The sequence below is a fragment of the Apis mellifera genome, linkage group LG1 (assembly GCF_003254395.2).
Source record: "Apis mellifera strain DH4 linkage group LG1, Amel_HAv3.1, whole genome shotgun sequence".
Lineage (NCBI taxonomy): Eukaryota > Metazoa > Arthropoda > Insecta > Hymenoptera > Apidae > Apis > Apis mellifera.
In genome coordinates, this window is record NC_037638.1 from 1,855,151 (window position 1) to 1,878,621 (window position 23,471).

At 32.5% G+C, this 23,471-nt stretch overlaps 1 protein-coding gene and 1 long non-coding RNA gene across 4 annotated transcripts in view; one reads left to right on the plus strand and one right to left on the minus strand.

Annotated features, from left to right (window-relative positions):
- LOC100578066 (glycogen-binding subunit 76A) overlaps window positions 1-23,471 on the plus strand; it is a 74,867-nt gene that overhangs the window by 3,950 nt on the left and 47,446 nt on the right. Inside the window, exon 1 of one of the 3 annotated variants that reach the window (XM_006558590.3) lies at window positions 23,299-23,424. The exons of 1 other annotated variant lie outside the window; for it this stretch is intronic. In XM_006558590.3, the coding sequence (XP_006558653.1) occupies window positions 23,350-23,424 (75 nt within the window). In that variant the 5' untranslated portion in view covers window positions 23,299-23,349. Of the gene's footprint in view, window positions 1-23,298; window positions 23,425-23,471 lie in introns of those variants that run through there. One more of the 3 variants, XM_006558588.3, reaches the window with a different exon arrangement.
- Window positions 20,241-22,732, minus strand: LOC107964442. The gene is made up of 3 exons (XR_003305983.1): window positions 22,599-22,732; window positions 21,390-21,609; window positions 20,241-21,309 (listed from the first exon to the last, which is right to left on the minus strand). It is a non-coding gene; the product is annotated as an uncharacterized LOC107964442 (long non-coding RNA).

A 23,471-nucleotide genomic window follows, 5' to 3' on the forward strand; every position in this document is an offset into this window, starting at 1 on the left:
AATTTTTGAAAGGAAAGTTTCGAATCTGTTCAAATCTTACTCGCGATTCGCTCGATCCCATCACTATCGGCACGTAACGACCGCGTGTCGCTCCTTCCGATGTATACGCGCCACGATTGTTTAAATAATAAATGAAGATAGCATTGTTACCGCTATTCTCGGCTGCTCTGATTAGCAATCGGGATTTTCCTAACTTGTAAAGTTGCCCTGCTTCTCGCAGATGTTCACGCTTGCTGGCTCGATTAGAAAATAATGTTGCATTTTTGGTTCAACGATATCGCGCCTGTTTCGCCCCCCTTTTGCACAACTCCACACGTTCGAAACGACACAGTTTCGTGCAATTGTACCGGTTTCGTGTAGTTGATAGACAAACGTTAAGAAAGAAAGTTAAATAATACTGGATAGTGCATGATTCTACGTATCCATTTAGATAGTTTCTTTTTTTTTTCCACATCAATAGATACACGTTATGATAATATAATAACGGTATATTATGCGAAATCATAGTGGAATTTGAGTCACGTACAAATTATTTTTCGTTATACAATTATTTATATACTTTCATTATTGTATTAAAATAATATAGTAATCCAAAAATTTAATTTAATTTTCAATCTTCAATATATTATTTTATTGTAATATATTATTATATTGTAATATGATAAGTATACAATACAATGAGAGGAATGTATATATTATAATATATATATATATAAAACTTGTTGTTATGATACAGTTTCTGTGTATCCATTCAGATCATTTCTTTTTTTTTTCCATCAATAAATATATGTTATGATAATGTAGTAATAGATATATTATATAAAATCATAATGTAATTTGAATCAAATTATTTTTTATGTACATATATTTTGTACATTTTTAAATTCAGATCCATTCAAATCATTTCTTTTTTTTTTTCCATCAATAAATACATATTATGATAATGTAGTAATAGATATATTAAAATCATAATGTAATTTGAATCAAATTATTTTTTGTGTATATATATTTTGTACATTTTTAAATTCAGATCCATTCAGATCATTTCTTTTTTTTTTCCATCAATAAATACATATTATGATAATGTAGTAATAGATATATTAAAATCATAATGTAATTTGAATCAAATTATTTTTTGTGTACATACATTTTTAAATTCAGATCCATTCAGATCATTTCTTTTTTTTTTTCCATCAATAAATACATGTTATGATAATGTAGTAATAAATATATTATGTAAAATCATAATGTAATTTGAATCAAATTATTTTTTGTGTACATACATTTTTAAATTCAGATCCATTCAGATCATTTCTTTTTTTTTTTTTCCATCAATAAATACATATTATGATAATGTAGTAATAGATATATTATGTAAAATCATAATGTAATTTGAATCAAATTATTTTTTGTGTACATATATTTTGTACATTTTTAAATTCAGATCCATTCAGATCATTTCTTTTTTTTTTCCATCAATAAATATATATTATGATAATGTAGTAATAGATATATTATGTAAAATCATAATGTAATTTGAATCAAATTATTTTTTGTGTACATATATTTTTAAATTCAGATCCATTCAGATCATTTCTTTTTTTTTTCCATCAATAAATACATATTATGATAATGTAGTAATAGATATATTATGTAAAATCATAATGTAATTTGAATCATACAAATTATTTTTTGTGTACATATATTTTGTACATTTTTAAATTGTGATTAGTGTATTGAAATAATACAGCAATTGAAAGATTTAATTTAATTTTCTTCACTATGATTTCAATCTTTCATACTTGTATACGATTTATTATATTGTAATATGATAAATACAATACAATGGGATATATGTATATATTATAATATACATAATATCACTGTTGTTATATGGTACAGTTATCATCAACACGAGTTTGAAATTATACTAGTAGTCAGTCGGTTTGAATAGGCGTTATTGTACGATACTTTACAACAAGGGGGACGACGTTTATTTGTAAATATAGAAATCATATCGAATTTGATTGTAAGTTATGGTAGCCTTATGTTTTCGTTCTTATTCACTTTTAACTATTTCCGTCACTGATATACACGTACGTGTTATTCTCTTTGTCAAATAAACAGGATATAGGTTAGAAATTCGTACGATATGAGTGGCGATTCCATGGCTCGAAATAAAATTGAAAAATATATAGAATGCAATTCTTTTGTTCGTTTTCGAGTAAAAAAAAAAAATCTGAATTTGATTTTTGATTTTTCAAATGTGAGTGAAATTAATTTAATTCTGTAGAAGAAGTTATAGATTGTTATTCTACGAATAACCAAAAAATGTAAAATAAAATTATATGTGTATATTAATTGATAAGGATTTCAATATGAAGACTTTTTTTTTGTTATTTGAAGAAAAATCGTTCAAATACAAATGAAATTAATTAATTCTCGATTGGATAGAAATCGATAAATGATCATTCCATACGTGAAAACAAACGAAAAATTTGAAATAAAAATATGTATCTTAAATTCTCATTTTTTAGATTAAATAAATATGAATCTTCTATTTTTTTCTTAAAATTAATTCTTAATCGAAAGAAATATATTCTTTATTTTTATATTTACAATAATTTCACTCGAATTTCTAAACTCAAAGTTTCAATAATTATTCTTAATTGTATGCAAGAAAATTAATATTTTTTAAAAAATAAATATTCGTTGATTAACATTGACTTACAAAACGTGAAGATACAATAATGAAATTTATCTATATATAAAAAGAAATAAAGTCTAATTAAATATATTTTCTTAATTCTTATCTCGAGCCAAATATAAAATCTCCTCGATAATAACCAGATAAATTCCTCGTATAAGGTTTCTCGCGTGAATTTTTTAATGTTTATGAAAAAATGCAATATTTAATCATAGACGAAGCGATTAATTTACTTCAACGTGTGATTATACTCTATTCATTCGATTCTTTAACAAGAATTTCGTAATAAAACTAATTTCCTTTTCGAAATCGAGACCGATTAACAATTTTCTAACTTTTTAGAAATCATATATAATTATATATAATATATATAATTTTCTCATACAGTGTATAAAATTTTAATTTAAGTGTTATTTATAAAAGTGTATGATATTCAAATAAAAATGAAAAATTTCTTTTTTTACGAGACAATTCGATTTTCTGATTTTTCAGAAACTATATATATAACTATATATAACTATATATATATATATATAATTTTCACACACAGTGTATAAAATAAAATTTTAATTTCGAAGGTGTTATTTATATAAGTATAGACGTTTAAATAAAAATGAAAAATTTCTTTTTTACGAGATGTACAAAGTTGTTAAAGATAGGTAATTAAATGGATATTCGTTATTTCTCGGAAATTATGATCTTTCGAACGCGAAACGTTTCTTCAAATAACCAATTAACTCCACGCAACAGACTTATTAAATCATACTGTCTCTCGAACAAAATGTTATTATGGTTATGGCCGATGCACTTTGCAACTTGGCATCGTTAATTTGCCAAGAGGTAAAAAAGAATAATTTCACACGTAGAGGCGACACTCACCACTTACTACGTATCCACTAGTGACTACATTTTTACCAACATGATATCCAATTTCTTGGTAAGTTTCCGTTCGAAGGCAGATAAGATAGGTTGGCCGACATTGTTAACGCGAAATTTATTTATACGAAACATTTTCACAAATTTATCATGACGAAGGTGAACCGTTCTTTTTTTAGATTTTAACGAAACTTTTTTTTTTTACGAATTTCACGTTTCATCTTCCCTTCCATTGTGAAAAGAATTATTTACATAACAAGCGGTTATTTTAGGTTAGGAAACTCGCCCCATTAGAGATCGAATCGTTAGTATGTAGTAATGTTTTTATATTTTTGAGAAATTTAAGAATCGAAGATTTTCGAGAGTTGTTCTAGAAAGTTGTTTCTAGTTAATAGATGTTTTTTTCGATAATTTCAATGCAGTGTTTATTCAAATTCTCTAAGAGTAATTCTCGAAAGTTATTTTTTTTTATTAGTGAGAATTATTATCTATAATTAGTTACCAGTCAACGCAATATTTATTAGGAAAAAATAACTCTTGAGAATTTTATATTCAACTAATGGATATTACGCCGAGAATTACTCTTTTACTCTCGAATAATTACTCTCAACGCGGTGTCCTAGGAAAAAACAACTCTCGAAAGTTTTACACTCTCGGTTAATGGATACTATGTTAATGACAATTGCTTTCAAATAGTTTTAACACACTGTTAACCAACTCTGGCGACCTTTACTTTTCGATACTTGTATATCTTACTTTTATATTATCTCGAGATACATTGGTTAAATCTCATATTATCACGATTCTCATCGAAATGTTGAAAAAAACAACTATTACATTTTAATCATATGAAATTGCCAATTTTAGAATAACAATCTATTTTGTTTAGCATATTTTGACTTCTTATATATTTCCTTTATGTAATAATTTTTTTTTGTATTAGTTTAACTATTTTTTCAGAAACGAACGAATTTAGAATATTATTCCTATGAGAGTTTAAGTCGAGCCACAGTGCAGTCGAAACGTATCGAAATATTAGGTTAGCTTTCGATGAGAAGATTCTATTCATGAGAGGACGGTTCGATGATGATTTAAAAAATTCAGAAATGAGAATCTTGAAAAACGAGCCGACCGAAATCCATATCGAATAAAGATAAATCAAAAGTCAAAATGGAAACAGAATTATCACGAAATATCTCGAATGATAATTTTTAAACATTTGCACACAGTGGATAAAGCGAAACATTAAAAAAATACATACCGCGCCATCTGACAGAGGATCAAAAGTTGTGGTGTTTCGAAGCGTTTGTCGCGTAAAACTCGGTAGAAGTTAATTTTTGAATTTTTTATAAAATTATAACCCGTGATGAGAAACGTGATACTGCACGATAATCGTACAATTCGGACAACGATTGGGTTAGTGAAAATTTTAAACAAATACCGAAACCAGTATTACGATCGAAAAGAGGTTATGGTGATTGTGTGGTGATCTGTAAAGGAAATGATTCGTTATTCTTTTCTGAAACAAGAAGATAACAGATTAAAAAAAGTATTATTAAAAAATTGATTAAAAAAACAATTCGCATTTAAGTTAATAGACACGGACTTATTCTCCCGCACGACAACGCTCTACAAAAATTAACCGAATCGAAATATGAAATCTTAACCTATCCATCGTACTCGCCAGATATTTCCATCAATCGATTGTGCTTGCTTCGTCATTTATACTTATTTTTAAAAAAAAATAAAATATTACGACATTCGAATAATCGCAGCATTCGAAGAATTTTTTCGCAGTAAAATCTTAAAGTTTCATGAAAATTTATGAAATATGTTAATTGGAATATCCCGTTGAGAAAAGATGATTAAAGGCTCGTATCATGATCGAATGAAAATTGTAGTTTCGAAAATATATTCTTTCTCCTTCGATCGGTAAAAACAATTTCACGAGTGGTACGATCTAATTAATCGAAATTAACTCGATTAACTTATTATTATTATATGTGCTTCGAACGATAAATTATATTCGGTCAAAACTTTCTCGATCCACGATTACTTTATACACCCGATAATACAGTGTATCGCGATAAAAATCAAAATTTTTCCCCGTATCCACGACCTACGATCACGTAAAGGTCGCTTATGGAATTCCTGCGGCCGATAAAACCGGTAAAAACGAAAAGAGCGAGGCGATAGTCTTTGATCTCGGCGGTGGGCTCCTCGCTTCGACCTCTCACCTCCTGCGTGAGTTCACGCTCGTGTCCGCGGAGGTGGCGGCGGCGGCGACCTCGATTCGACTTCGAACTTCGTCGTGTCGGCCATTCGTCGACCTTTTGGATCGCGATTCGTCATGTGAACGGCGTGGATAGGTCGTGTGCAATTTGTCGGCTACCCAATTCTCCTATCACGGAGACGTTTGTTCGATCTTTCTCACCTTCGACGACACGAGACATGGAAATGGAAATTTCTTCATCGATCATTTCTTTCTCGATTTATAATTAATTTTTAATTAATGAAATATTTATATATAATTTTTAATTAATGAAATAAGACGAATTTGATATACAATTATCTACTTGTTGTTTCTACTCGAGCGATAATGTGCCAGTTGAATATATTTCTTCGCGTTCACGTCGTCGCAATAATTGAGAAGGTAGCTAAACGCGTAATAGGAACAATGAGACCATCACGACATTGCGACAAGTTATAACATTTACAAATACAGGTATAATAATAAGCGCAAAAAAACATCTAACGATTTCAATAATCGATCTTCAATGGTCAAAAAAATTTTTTCGATATTTCATTTTCGAAAAATTTTTTACATTCTCGCTTTTATCTTCTTACTTTATAAACTTCATTTTTTACCCACTTTTCGCTCGAGAACCTCATCATCATTCGGTAAACTTTATTTTCGAAAAAATTTTCCTCGAAATTTTCGATTCGCTCGAGAATCTCACCACTTTGCAAGATATTCTCGTAATATTAAATTTTCGAAATATTAAGCTTCGACAAATTTTTCACATTTCTGATATATTTTTATTTACTCCCTCTCGAAACTAATAAAAAAAATTGTTAAAAAGTATCAAGTTTCATTTTTCGAAAAATTTTTCTCCCCTTCTTTATCTTCGAAATTTTCGAAATATTAAGCTTCGACAAGTTGTTCACATTTCTGATATATTTTTATTTACTCCCTCTCGAAACTAATAAAAAAAATTGTTAAAAAGTATCAAGTTTCATTTTTCGAAAAATTTTTTCTCCCCTTCTTTATCTTCGAAATTTTCGAAATATTAAGCTTCGACAAATTTTTCACATTTCTGATATATTTTTATTCACTCCCTCTCGAAACTAATAAAAAAAATTGTTAAAAAGTATCAAGTTTCATTTTTCGAAAAATTTTTCTCGCCTTCTTTATCTTCTCGAAATTTCTCGTCTAATAAAAAGTTCCATTCGTCCCAACATCATTCTCCTCGCCCAATAATTCCCATCGTTCGGTGGCTGCGATTACGTCAGCGAAAGTCACCTTGAACCAGAGGGTCGCCGCGTTCGATCCGTGTGGATTTTAGTTCCTGAAAGTGAGCCCCGAGGCGCAAGCTCCTCCCAGAGTCAGGCCTCCGTGTGGTTTCGCTCGTTTTTCCCGCGCGTAACATCCGTGGAAAGGTCATTGGGAAGAGGTCGTTCTCCTCCTCATGGATCTATCTTCTTCTCAGAGGAAAAAAAGAAGAAGAAGAAAAAAGAAAGGACACGACGATTTAACGACGCCTGAGATTTCGTTTATCTATCCTTGGCTTGTGTTCCACTTTGATCGTAAAATCTCGCCCAATGGCTTTCCAGTGTTTTACGTTGTGTTCCTTTCGTAAGGAAGGAGCTGAAACTTTGAGAAAAATAATTTTTTTTTTTTTCCAATCGTCAAAGTGTTGTTATTCAACGACGATAATAACGAGAGAAGTGTAAATCAATTGAAATAACGATCGAAACAATTTTTCAAAGATTTTAATTGATTTTACAATCTTTCCTTGTCAATCGAAGTCTACGACTCAGTGTTATTGAAATCTTCGATTTATAATCTCTTTTACGATCGTAAAACAAGTTCGTGTTGTGAAAATATTTAAATAAACAATTTCAATTTTCAAAGCTTAAAATCGATAACGATAAAACTTGGAAAACTCTTCTATCTTCGTGTAACAACTTAACAACTTCTTTTTACGAGTCTAATCTTCGATCTAATCTATCTCCCCTCCCCTTCTTTTTTTTTTAAAACGAGTATGCGCGAAACGAGTTTCTTAATTTCACGTTGCGGAAAAAAAAATATGGATAGAAGAACGAAATAAAAAAAAAAAAAAATTCGATCGCAGGATGCTTTCTAATCGTTCCTCGACATAAATTGAGGTTCCGCGCAGTACCTAGTGACCCTAGAGCAACGGCAATTACGCCTTTTAATCGCCGTTTATGTTCATTCAGAGGCCGTGGTTAATTAGCGATCATCTAAAAAAAAAAAGGAAAAAAAAAAAACGAGTGAATAATAATAGCTCGATCTCTCCGCTCCGTCCGCCATTTTATTTTAAAACGCGTCTCTCGACACGTTTTCCTCTTCTCGATTTTTCGATCTCGATCTTTTCTCCTTTTTTTCCCTGCCTCTCTTTCTCTCTCTCTCTCTCTCTCTCTCTCTCATCTTCCCCCTCCCTCCGTCCGTCCGTCTCACGAACTTTTCCGTCTTAGAATTGCGTCGATGCACGTAGCAATGTGACGATCGACCTTTCGACGACGCCGCCTCCAGAAATAGATATCTGTGTGTGAGAGAGAGAGAGAGGGAGAGAGGTGGTCAAAGACATTTTGCGCTCGATCGAGGTCCAGTTACTTTTCTTTTCTTTTTTTTCGGTCGGTAACGAAGGACGATACGATAATTCGAATCTATTTAGATCGATTGGTAAAGGAGTTTTGGAAACTCCTCGTGACATTTCTCGCCTTATTTCGAGTATCATATGGTTATGCGTATTTTACGCGACACGTAAATCGTACACAGAATAAGTACAAAGTTATATACGTTGTCTGTGAGAAATTTTTGTTTCTTATTGGGTCAAGTGTTTATTGGCTTGGTTTGTACGTATTGATCGTACACACAGGCTATCGAACGGTTGGGAATATGCCGGACTATATAATGTAAGATTGAAACTGCCTTAATTGCTCCATCTCTGTTTCATTAATCTCCATTTCTGTTTCATTTATCTCGTTTAAATTGGTTATTATACATCGGGGAGTTTCTCATTTAAATGTACATAAGTTTATCGCGTATCTTATATTTAGTTTAATGCGATGATGCGCATGCGCATGCGATTTGGCCGGGAAGAATAACAATTTAGAAAATATAATTAAGTCCGTAATTGACCTTTTTTTTTTTTTTTTCGTCGAGTTGTTGAAAGTACAGCGATTAATATTGCGGTTCGTAATATTGCGTTGAAACTTTTTGTTTCAAAGTTGGTATTACCATTTCTTTTGCACGCTATTTTTAACGCACTTTGATCGTAACGATCTCGAAATGTTGGTGGAAAGTTACTTTGGAAACTTTTTTTTTTTTATATAGAAACTGCGTTATTCTTAACGTGAAACGAATTTATAAAACACACTGTTGCAAACTGAACCGTGTAATAATTTATGATTCGTGTGTAGCGGATTATTTCACGATTAAAAAAAAAAAAATAATTTTAAAAGGATAATAAATCAAACCAAGATGATCGAGCGAGAAATAAAACAATCGATCGAATCTTTCTTTCGATCGAATAAAAAAAAAAAAAAAGAAAGATTTATTCTACAGATGCCATCTCTTGGCAATCTATTTTCTTCTCACCGAAACCGGCCACGGAATAAATAGTTTACTCGTGGTCGGTACACGTGCCTATGAAAAATCGCGACAACCAGACACTCAACATACAGGTTCTAGATATTTTATATCTACCGTCATGAATCTCACCCCCATGATCAATTATCGACGGTCGATGGTACGCGCAAAATCCCTGTAATTAATCGTCCCATCTAGTTGCGCCAATTAAGCCAAACGGCTTGGTGCGTTTCACTTAAGTTTCCCTTAAGGCGGATCGTCGACGAGTTAATTTTTCGTTATTTATGGTAGCCGGTAATCCTCATAAGTAACACCAATTACAAGAGCGCCCTCTGCGTTCCCCCCTCCCCCTCGACCTTTGCTGATCGAGGGTTGAGAGTTGTATCGCATGCACGCACGAGATTTGCACTCTCGCGCGTGCGCACACGTCGCATACACAATACACCGAGTGCAATGACTTCTGCTTTAAATCCGGTCCTTGGACGCTTCGTATGCATGAAATTAACGGGTCTCTGACCAGAGCTGGGAGAAATTGGAAGTAAGTTGAAGAAATAAGGGAGAATTGATATATTTTCATAAACAGATATCATTTTTGTTATTCATCGTGCCGTGAAAATCACTGATCGAACACTGTTTACCATTTAGACGATTTTCTGTCTTTGCAGGACTAACCTCAATGATCGATTCGCATGGAATGAACTTGAACTTGGTTTTTAACTTTGGTTTGAATCGCATGAAGTAATCACATTATCCGTGTATGTATACGATTGTTGTGTATCGTTCAATCGATTGTTAACGCTTTCAGTCTACGGTAGATATTACGAAAGTGACAGTTCAATTAAGTGTTAATCAGTGGCAACGACTTTACACGCGATCGATACATACGATTTTAATAATTAATTTTTTTATTAATTAATTATATTATCATATAATTCGTTCGAATATTTTTCCTACGTATCGTTACAAATAATCGTGCAACTTGTACGACGAATCACGAGCGATGGATACAGCCCTGGGACATGCGTACATGCGTACGAAGCGAGGGCATTACCAGACGTTTATTTTCGCGGGAGATACAGGGCTCCCTCGAACTCGGTGAGGTTGAAATACGATGCGTTACGCACGATAATGCGTTTTAAAAGAGCAACATGATTTTTCTCCCTTTGCGCCATAGGACCACACCCTCGACCAACCGTATACACCGGGTGTCCCCATCAACGTGAAACCGCATAATTGCGATATAGGATGTGCTTGACATTAATAAGCAAAAACAGAACCATTATTAAGCATGCAAGTTTGCCGCAACTGCGAGGAAAAGTACGATTGGTCGATAGGCTATTGCAGTCGATAATACATTTCTCGACAGGATCGTTCTCGTTTCATTTTTTTCATTCCTATTTTTTTTTTTTTTTCTTTCTTTTAGTATCTCGTAGTATCTCTACGTTTTCCTTTCTTTTTATTTCGCTCTTTATAACCACTCCTTGTTCTCAATTATATCGAGCGTGTTTGCAAAGCTGTGAGAATTCAGTTCTCTCCGATATCGTGATGCGACGATATCACGCACGATCGTGTGCGACACACGACGATGTGTTCGTTGATTTTTCTCGTGTAAATCGTCTCGCTTGGATGCACGCGTCGAAAGTTCTTCATAGTTTCTTTCGTTTCCAGAAATTTTCCTCTAACGTTATACTTTTTCCTTTTCTTAAAGGATACTTTCTATCAAAGAAAATATATAAGAGAAAAAAATATTAGACAAATTTTATCGAAAAAAATTTAAGATTAACCATATGTTTAGATAAGTTGTTACGATAGATTTTATAGGTTAGGTAGGTTAACTCCATGTGAAATCTTTTCAACAAAGAACATTTTTATACAATAAATTTTTTTTTTAAGAAAAACTTTAAAATTAACAATAAATTTCGATAGATCAAAATAGATTTAGATTCAATATCACGCTAAATATTTCTGTTCCACGAGCAACCGTTCTCTATAAAGATTGTTTTCTACTCTATCAAAGAAAATATATAAGAGAAAAAAATATTACAGACAAATTTTATCGAAAAAAATTTAAGACTAATCATATGTTTAGATAAATTGTTATGATAGATTTTATAGGTTAGGTAGGTTAACTCCGTGTGAAATCTTTTCAACAAAGAACATTTTTATACAATAAATTTTTTTTTAAGAAAAACTTTAAAATTAACAATAAATTTCGATAGATCAAAATAGATTTAGATTCAATATCACGCGAAATATTTCTGTTCCACGAACAACCGTTTCTACAACACGTTCTCTATAAAGATTGTTTTCTACTATATCACAGAAAATATATAAGAGAAAAAAATATTAGACAAATTTTATCGAAAAAAATTTAAGACTAACCATATGTTTAGATAAATTGTTATAGATTTTATAGGTTAGGTAGGTTAACTCCGTGTGAAATTTTTTCAACAAAGAATATTTTTATACAATAATTTTTTTTTTAAGAAAAACTTTAAAATTAACAATAAATTTCGATAGATCAAAATAGATTTAGATTCAATATCACGCGAAATATTTCACGAGCAACCGTTCTCTATAAAGATTGTTTTCTACTCTATCAAAGAAAATATATAAGAGAAAAAAATATTAGACAAATTTTATCGAAAAAAATTTAAGATTAACCATATGTTTAGATAAATTGTTACGATAGATTTTATAGGTTAGGTACGTTAACTCCTTGTGAAATCTTTTCAACAAAGAACATTTTTATACAATAAATTTTTTTTTAAGAAAAACTTTAAAATTAACAATAAATTTCGATAGATCAAAATAGATTTAGATTCAATATCACGCTAAATATTTCTGTTCCACGAGCAACCGTTCTCTATAAAGATTGTTTTCTACTATATCAAAGAAAATATATAAGAGAAAAAAATATTAGACAAATTTTATCGAAAAAAATTTAAGACTAACCATATGTTTAGATAAATTGTTATAGATTTTATAGGTTAACTCCGTGTGAAATTTTTTCAACAAAGAACATTTTTATATAATAAATTTTTTTTTAAGAAAAACTTTAAAATTAACAATAAATTTCGATAGATCAAAATAGATTTAGATTCAATATCAAATATTTCTGTTCCTACAACACGTTCTCTATAAAGATTGTTTTCTTCAAGATATCCTAACCATACGTGGAATCCATGCCGTGACGCGTTCGACTCTTAACAAGTTTCATTGCTGCCCTATAACGAGAGTGAATGATACGGATGAAACGGGTCATGCGGCCTCGCGAGTGTCTCACCTTGAGCAACGCTTTTTTTCACGCGCCATTTAAAGGAAACGAACGATTATTTTTAGCATGGCGCCCGTTGTCGCGCTCCTCTTCAAACCGGTGATACTTCTGCGCTTACTTTTTCTCCTTCGCTTCCTCGAGGCGAGTTTCTGGGTGATCGCGAATCTTGACCTCTTTGCCATCGTGACAGAGCCAGCGTTGGAAATCGGATTAAAGGAATCGGCGAGACGTTTACAGTTCGACGAGCACGGAACGATATGGATATACGTTGTTAATTCGCCATTTCTTACGGGCTTGAAGGCTTCCTGTGCTAATAATGCGATGAATTATTGTGTGTAATGATAGAGCGAGAAAGCTCCGTCTTCGTTTAACACTTTATCTCTCCGTCTCGCTTTAAAATTATTTACGATTCGAGAAATAGCTCGACCGATCAATTATCAGTAATAATAGTTATAGTAACGTTATTATTGATAATTATTTATCAATTTCTCTCTTTTTTTGTAATCTCTCAAATTTTCTATCCTTATTCCATCTTCGAATAATAACACTCGATTATATTATTCGTCATACGAAATTAAGAAATACAAATACACGTTGCTCGAATAATAAAAATAATCGAAGCGTCGAAACGGTATTACGTTACGGTAGATCGTGTTTCTCACTTATGCGCTTCTCTCGAACCGTAACATTGTTTAAGGTTAGGTTAAATCAAGGAATGACGTATTCCATGAAACTGAAAGCAGGAATATTAATAAATCGCGTCTAAAACTGTCCCATCCAACATCCTCCTCCGTCAATTTAATTATTTTACCCTCACAAATTTATTATTCTTAACGATTTGTATTTTTGATCGATTTACGAAAAAATAAAATAAAATAGAAAAGGTAAGGTAAAAATTCAAAATACACGCTTTCTCACAAAACTGACTGGCGAACTGGAAATTTATCTCGAGGCGATAAACTAATATTATCAACGCGAGGCCATTGACATTTAACGATAATTCGCGCTGAAAATATATACAAAACTCTATTTCTGGTGGTTTCTATTTTTTTCACAGAGTTTTTTTTATCACAAAAATATTTCGCGTGGAATATTTTAACGAGTCGAGTCGCGGAAAACGTTTAAACAAACTACTCTTCTCGGTGGTGGAATTAATAATATATCACTGGTGGAAATAATTTACGGGACTATCGACAAACGGGTCTTTGTCCTAGGCGGCCGGCCGATGCCGTCCCCCGGTTGCCGATGAATTGTAATTGTTCATGCGATTTTAGCGTGAACAGTTGTACACGCGAGGTGCAAGGATAAAGTTTTCAGAACTCCGTTCTTCGTTGAAGCAGAAGAGTAAGAATAATAAATATTTATTTTCAGTAGTCCGTTTTCGCGTGGAAGATAAATTATTTCGTGGTGTAAGTATAATAAATAATTTTTTCGATCAGAAGATAAAGAAGAAATTATACAGAGAATTAGAGAATTACAAGAATTATACAAAGAAATTATATAAATTATATAAAATGAAATTCGAATTTGGATTTTCGGTATTTCAAATTCCATCAAGTTGCTCAAATTCAAAAGATTTCAATGATTTCAATAATCGAATTATAATTTAAATTAATATTCTGATTCAAATTCGAGTTCAGATACTGGTGTATTCAAATTTAAAATTTTAGATATTCTGATACTTGAATATTCGAATTTTACTTCAATTAAACTCGGATTCAATTATAACTATTCGAATTAAAAGGTTAAATTTAAAATAAATTAATATATAAATTAATATTATATATAAATTAATATTATTTCTAAAATTCAATTTGGAATATAGTCGAGTATTCAAGTTCAATTTTAAATGGATACTCGAGTGGCCGAAAGGCAAGTTCATGCATCGAGTTTTCAAGTTCACGCACTCTATATTCCACACATACACGTTTGGAGGTTACTTTTAACGTACGAAAGATCGATCGATACTGGATTCGAATTCGTGCACACCAGTTTCTAAAAACTCGGAATAGATGGCACAATATCGTCATATTCGAGCATTTGTTTGCGCAATTAATTTGTTTTCCCCGATTATTTTAAAGAATAATTTCCGCTCGTGTATATTTGCACGTATATTTGTGTATGTACGAGCGAACGTGTGATCGATGACACGCGTTATAAGCGCGATGAGATAAAATAAGAAGACGCGTAGTGGCAGGTATACGGATTATTTTGTTGCCTCTCGGACCAGCCTCGCGCACGATATTCGCCCGTCTCTCCACGTTTCGCCGCCATGAATTATCTTTATTGCTCTTCTCGTTCTCCTTGCTCGCACCGGGCACCCACGACACGCACTGTTCATGTGACGATCAACGTGCAACGATATCTCTCTCCTCGAGTCTTACGACGACGGTGATATCGTTTCTCTCCCGTCTACTCACCAGGATCACTGCCTTCTCCTCCTCCCCCTCCACTTTTTTTCTCTCCTTCTCTCTCTCTCTCTCTCTCTCTTTCTCTCTTTCTCTCTCTGGTCGCAACTGTTGGTTAAAAGATTCCGGTTCCACGGCTTTGGAACTCGGTGAAATTGTCCTTTCCTTGTTTATCGACCTATTCGTGCCAGTTTCTCTAGACGTTTCGAAGGAAATTTCGACAGCGATACGAATTTGCTTGTCGAGCAATCGTTGAGATTATTGTTTCTTTGAAAGTTGCGGAAAATATTTGGAGAAAAATTTTGAAGCGTCGGTGAAAAAGTTGAATCGTTATTATTATTATTATTGTTGTTGTTGTTCATCAAATTGTTCTTTCTTTCGTTTATCGCGTTTATTAGATATTTTGTAGATATTTGAAAGAATAATATTATGATATTATATCACGTGATATTGACTTTTGGAAATGGCAATTTTCAATGAAAAATTGAAGTGTTGAGATATTTAAAATATTTATGGAATAAACTATTCGAGTAAACTGTAAATGTTAGGTTAGGAAGGAGTGTCAAGAAGGAGATTGCAGTTTTAGAGAAGTGTCTGGTTAAAAAGTGAATATAATTGGCAAAAGTTGAATCGTGTTAATTTAATTGAATTAAAATTATTATACAAAAAAGAAGAAAAATTGAAATCTGTTGAAGAATTCTCTGCTACGGAATCTTTCGATCGATAAAAACAAAAAGATTCGAAGAAATGAATAATATTTTATTTTTACTCGACGATTGCTGCTTTGAGAGTATATATGAAAATTGATCAAGTTTTAGAAGGAATCTCGACAGCTTTAGAAAATTTTTTAGCTTCAGAAAAATTAAAGTATCGAAAAAGTTACGTTCGTATTTTCGTTTTTAATTCGATTCGAGTGTCAATATTTATCGGAATTGAAAAAAATTGAATTTCCAAAAAAAAATTTCCCTCTTTTCCCGAGATAATTTTTTTAACCATTCAACTTTCCTTTAATCGAAACGTTTTATACGCATTTCGTATCCGAAATTGCAAATTCGTCATTTCGCAGGTTATGAAAGGTTCAGATTTCGTCCTTTGCCAATTTCTCGAACATTTGGCATCCTCTCATCCGCTTATCCAAGAATAGTTCCTCCTCAACTTCTATCTAGGTCAATACGTCTATTTGCTTCCCAGGATCTTCTTTTTCTTTTTCTTCCCTTCTCCGTGTTGTGCAAGACAACAAATAAATTTATCCAATTTTCTATTCCACTTTCCAAATATCATTGAGTACTGCTCAAGTCAAATTTGCACAATTACTTATTATTACAAGACAAGTAGATCGTAAACATTGAAACGAGAAAAGGAAAAGAAAAAAAAATATTGAAAACGTTATTTTAATTGTAATTTTAATTCATTAAAATTTTGTATCACCTTTTTCACGCGTATTAAATCTTATATGTACACGTCGACAAATTATCGTATTATTCAAACGATTCGAGCGAAACATTTTCAATTACCATTCCTATTCTAAATGCTGTTAATCGATCGGCTCGCTTCTGTTTTCTCTTCTCTCCGTTTCCGTTTATCCTCTCCGTCATTAGAAATTGCTCATTGGGCCGCTCAACGCGGTGAATAGATTCAATCAAAACAGAGGGAGGGGAGCGGAGCGGAGAAAATCAAGCTTAATGAATATTAATGAGCTTCTAATTTAAAGTATCAGCGAAGTAAAAGTTCAAACAACTTCTTGAAACTTGTTGATTTTTTTTTTTTTTTCACGGAAAATCGATATGGAAAGTTCAGAGAGAGAGAGAGAGAGAGAGAATTATGAAACGCTTCAATTAACGCGCAATATTCGTAAATCACGATGAAGTTAAAATTAGATATAGTCTGAATGTTTTTATCTTCGTTGATTTAGGTCGGCCATTATCGTCTATCCTATTTCGATAAGGTGTAGGAATGAATGAAACTTTCTTCTCTTTTGCTAAAATCGAAGTTATCGCTTCTATTGTGATCGTAGATTCGATGCTTGTTCAGAATCGATGTTGTGAAAAGTATTTTTGTTTTAATTTTTTTTTTTTTTTTTACGTATTTAAATTTTGTAGAATATCGATTTTGTAGAGAGATGATAAAATTTTTACGCGATTATCAATCTTCTTTTTGAATTTCAAAGCCATATTGTGTACAAACATATATTAAAAAATATATATTGTCGTTATAAACTCACCAATCAATTTAGATGATTCAATTACAGAGGATAAAATTTTTACACGCAGTATATGTACATCTTCGTCCTGAACCGAGTTGACGTCTTCTTCTCCTCTATTGGAAGATTACAAATATTTTATAAAAAAAATATAAATTGTCGCTGTAAACTCGCCCATACAAATTGTTATTATGTTATCAACCAAGATAGATGATTAGACGATAAGACTTTTATAAGACATTCTATATCTCCATCACGAGATCCAACCGAGTTGACATCTTCTTCTCTATTAGAAGATTCAATCTCATCTGCCCAATGTATAACTCATATATAACACGGAGACATCGTTGGATTCTCTCGCGGATCTCTTATACATGCACGTTCCATGGCCGAAGCCGGGAGGCAACCGTTCTGGAGGCAGTATTTACGCCTCATTTCGTTATTTGCGCGCTCGGGACTCGCTCGTGCTTTCTCCCTTTATCTCGGCCGAGAAACGAGGTTGCCTAGGCGTGCAAGCGTGGCCGTGTTGGCGTAGGTCGTGTTCGGTCGAAGCCGAAACACATTACAACGATTACAAACGCGTAGGCGTTTCGTACTGTCGCGATAAGATCGATGAAATCGACCGATAAGATCGATTGCAGTTCCACGGTCGGTAATAGCAGGAATCGCGCATGCGCATAATTTAATAATATTGCATCCTCGCTTGATTTACGAGCGTGCGACGCATCAAATGGCCGCGCTCATTTCTTTTTAAAATTCTCTGTAAAATTCGCCGGTTTACAACGAGCTGCAACGCACGACTTATCTCCAATTTCGTATTTTATTATTTGGATTGTGTCGATAGTGAGGAACTTGGTTAGTCGATCTATGACGAGAGATAAAATTAAAACGAAAGAAGTGTAATTAGTGATTTTTATTCTTTTTTTTTTTAAGAGTGGTATCGGTTACGATACAGCAAAGTCAGTCGAATGTGAAGTAACGTAATACTCGATGAAATGGAATGATGTTTTGACAAATTTGTGATCAGATAAGATCAGATTTTAATCTTCGAAATTAAAAGAATGTAGAATATGGTTTTAAATGCAACATTATATAATTCTAAATTATTATTTATAATAATATTCGTTTTAGTTTCTTCGAATTTTTCACTCATATGCAACATTATATATAACTTGATATATAATCATGACAAGCTTGTCTTTAAGAATTTATCTCAAAAAATATATATAATTTTACAATATATTTTTTTTAAACTTTTTAATTTTTAATTACTTTCCAAATAATACAAGTACTAATTCCTAATGTATATGACATTATTCATCAAAAATTTTTTTTTTTAATTTTAAATAAATATTATTCATTCAATCTTAGTGTTCAAGAATCTTAATGTGTTACATGACTCATATAATTATACATAATCTGATAAATAACTTTCAAACACTGTTTATCATTAATATCAGATGGTAACACATTAATTATTAATTTAATACAACACATTTTAATTTGCACGTTAATTATTTCTCTTTCACAATGATTCATACATTCTCTTTGCAGTTTTAATATATAATTTTTTTCATATTTTTTATTTTCATATTTTTTAACATTAAGTAGATCATAGAAACAAGATTCATTTTTTCTTCTTCTAATAGCAAACAAAAATCTTCTTTTCTTAAAGATGAGTTTTTTTTCATTATTATTAGAAAATAATCTTACAATATTTGATTATTCCTTCCTAATAATACACATTTAAATATCACACATAAGAAAAGTTTAATTATTAGAAAAAATGGTAAAAAATACACTATTGAAGATGCACCATCCAACTCAATACGTCATAAAATAAACAATTCAATTTTAAACTGCACGTAACATAACCTTACATAATACTCCCAATCTAATATATTTACAATCTCCAATCTCGAGTATCAAAGTTATTTTTCAATTAAATAAAATCAACACAAAACAATACATATTCCAACAAGAACTTTTTGAACTAAAAAGTAAAAGGGGGACTTGTACGTAATCGATTGTATAACTTACTTTACGTTAAAAAAATTCTCCTCTATTCATCCTTTGTAAATTCGAAAAAGAAAATTAAATTAAAAAATTGTTCGACTCAAATTCATCGTTTCTTCTTTACAGAAGAGAAAGAGGAGGAGGAAGAAGAAGAAGAAGAAAGAAGGCACTCCTTTATTTCATTTAACCGTGCAATTGGGAAAAATTGTTTCTCTAGGTGGGAAAGGTTGGTAATTTCAGCCGGTTGATTAGCAATTCAGTGAGCGTAACGCGAAGGAATAGCGAGGAGAGTATGTAGTATGGGAAATACGATTCACGGTGAAAGCCACGTTTCAGCACGTATTGGCGACCTATCGTTTCCCCGAGAATTTATCACAAAACTTATGGGAATGGTTAAATATAGAAACCCGACGTATGAATGAACGAAAACGCTTATGGGCGTTCGACCCGAGTGTCGGCCGCGCGCAGCGCCGCGAGTGTCTCTCCGCGCGCCACCTCGCTTCGGAATTGATTTTCACGTGCACGGGTGCAAGTGGCACGCCGAGTTTTGTAACGAAACAAGTAGTGTGTCACGAGAGTTCATAATTTGCATAATCGTGCCGCGTGAAAGATAATCGAAAAAAATTGGTGGCGCAATTTAAACATCGCTATATAACGTATTTAATTTGCACGATCGGTTCTTTTACATAAATCGTTTGTTATTACCATAGGAAAGGTTATTTTTTTCTTTTTCGTCGAGCATTTCAGCAATAATTAATTAATTTTTTCGCTTTCGATATATTACTTATTAATTTCATCGAGAATATTCATGACTTTTGAGGCATCGTATCCGATCGATAATAATATTATGATTATGATTATATCACGTGAAAAATTTCACGTTTCGTCATCTTGAAAATGATGATGTTACAAGATTTTTCTTCATTTTATTAGTTTATTATAATGTTTAATAGCGTATCATCGTGGAAAACAATTTCCATGCAAATTATAATAATGCGGCGAACATTCAAAGTATCGTATCGTCACATAATATTGTAATAATTTTTCATCGACAGAATATAACAATTTTTTCACATTACAATCATTTTAATCTCTTTAGACATTGATGTGTACATTTAATTTAGTTTTTTTTAAGTTAAAAGTAAAAATAAAGAAAGAAAATTAAAATTGAACAACTCTTCATTATTCAAAATCTTCTAATAATAAAAACAAAAAATTCGAGGCACTGATTCAACGATATTACAATTAATATTACTTTTAAAATTTTTTTAACAATAATGTAAAAATTCAACAAATATCAATTCTTATTCAATCTATAATAAAACAACTAAAACTAATTCAACATCAAAAACACTATACATAATAATTCTCTCAACAATAAACATGCTTTATAAATATTCATTCAGCATAAAATTAATATCAATCAAAAAATTTATTTATCAATACATCATGATGCAAAGTTAAAATTCAACAGAGAAATTCGATTCTTGACGCGACTTGATCCGAAGCAAGCTAAAACTAATCACGTAAAAGAACATAACCTATAACGAACGGAATACGTTTGCAAATCACTCGAACATTCACCACGAAAGAAAGAAAAATATTCTACCGTATTAATCCCGAACGACGATTCTCTTTTACTCAACGAGCAAAAACGGATCGAACGGACGAAACAAACGAAAAAAGAAAAAAAAAAAAGAAGAAAAGAAAAAGCTAGCATCGAACGCGACAACACTTCACTACCAACGTAGCCTCTCCTTCCTACTTTCTACGGAAAGTCGTGGCGCCACGCGTGAAAAATTCCCTGCTGCTTTTCCCCTTCTCCCCTCCCCCTTCCCATCTCTTCCCCTTCGACGACGACAAAGGAAAGGAAAAATTAACCGATACGGAAGGTTGGCACGAGACACGCGAGGAGAAATACACACGAAAGAAATAATGGACGCGTGTGGATGGAACGGTGGCACGCATCAGGACCGCATCCGTCGATCCCTAAACAGAATGCAAGAACTTATCAGTCGTCTTACGAGCAGTTGCTATGCGTTATGGAAGGGGTCCCTGGAGTCACCTACTAGCTCGACCAGTCAGAAGTCAGTGTGTGTAAGCCGGCCGGTCGTGCCGGCTCCTTTTCTGTCTTTCTGCTCTTGCTGCGAGCCTTCGTTTTCCGAAAAATCGTGCCCGTTTTTTTTTTCGGCCACGTTTCGCCCAGCTGCGAGCCTCTCTCTTCCAATCCGCCACTGCGTTCCAAGGGTGTGGACAGGCCGAATTTCCCCTCCCTTCGCGCAGGCAAATCTGGAAAGGAGGGATTTCGAGATAAAAAAAAGGGGATTTTCGATGCGAGGGAATCCGCCGGTGGCCCCGTTAAGGAGGGACGACACCTTGTAATCTTGTTCTTTCGCCATTTTCTTCCCATTCTTTTTTTTTTCGTGAATTGGTGAATTTTTCCACGATCTTGAGGAAATTTTGAACGAGAGAGAGAGAGAGAGAGAGAGGAAGAGGGGAGAATTTTGTGGAAATTTTGGGATCGAAGAGGAAAAAGGATCTTGAATTTTGACAATTTTGTGAAAATCGAAGAAGAGATCGAAAGAGAGAGAAGGACTTTGAATTTTGATAATTCGATTTGGTGAAAATTTGATCGAAGAAGTGAGAAGAGGATTTTTTGAATCTTGATAATTCTGCGAAAATTTGCTCGAATTTCGAATCTTGACAATTTTGTGACGTATTTGTTGAATTGAAAGAAATTTTGAAAAAAGAAGAGAATTTTGAATTTTGAATTTCAATCATTGAGAGAAAAGTGGAAGAATTTGTAAATATCTTTATTGAACTCTAATGAAGAGACGTGAAAATTTCAAGAGACAAGAAAATAAAAAAAAAAAAGAAATTATATAAACATAATAATAATATATAATAAATAAATATAAACATTTTGCCATTGACAGTGTTGAAGAAACTTTTAAAAAAAATATGCATATAGAATTTGGACGAAGAAACGTGGAAAGTTAATCGATAAAAAAATAAAAAAAAAATCTTGCAAAGAGAAGAGATTGTGAACGTTTAACCACCGACAGTGGAGGAACTTTGAACGGAGGAAAAAAGTATACTGAACTTTTAAACGTTGAGAAACGTTTGTTTCGCGATAAGAGGAGAAAGAGGAGAAAATCGAGTAAAATTTTCTTCTCACAGTTCACCAATGAAAAGGACAAAGAAAATAGAGACATGTTCGAAATAATATTAATGAATGAATATTGTTGATGAAAAATTTTGATTAAGAATTGTCTTACCTTATCTCTTCAATTTCAATTGTCAATAAAAGATCGTTCGAAAAGACGACTTCTTTTTAACATTCTCGACAAGCATTCTCATGAATCGAGAATATACAAATTCTACGATATATATACGATAAAACACGTGTATAAAAAAAAACAGACGAAAAATCATCAATTTCTTACAATTTTTGCAAATAAAACGTTTGTTCAAAATAATCTCAAGATTTCAACGAGTCAGAGCTGCGAGACTAAACAAAATTCGATACGAGATTAAAAGAGCTACGACACACGAACAACTTATGTTGATGCACAATAACACGAGTAATAAAACAAGGCAAAATGACGTTTTCCACACTTTTATGAACCTGAACTTTATCGATTGCACTTCTGGACGGAACGATAAACGCGATATAATCCGAAATATAAATAAAAGGAGAGAGAAAGAAAGGGAAAGAGAAGAAAGAATGAATTTCTTCGACGAGACACGAGAGTAACACTAACGAATTGACGTTGTCCCTCTGGCCGGCGCGAGATATCGATCGAGATATATCTGCTCGAAATTGCGTATCGATTTGGCGCCACATTCGTCCCTTTCGAGAAATACTCTACACAAGTGCACGCATATTTGGAGAAACGATCGTTGATCCCATTCTCTCGAAAAATGTGAGGATAAAAATGAGAAAGATTCGACGCGAAAAAAAGAATCTTCATTGAGGTTTACAACGAGGTTTACTTCGATCTGGTTCCCATTGATTTCGCCACGATTATGACGCACACGGAAGAAATATCGACGACGTTCGAGTCGAAAACACCGACCGAGCAAATGAATGGCCATTCAATGGTGAATACTTCTGTTTCTTAATTCGAATTACCGATAATTGTTTCTTG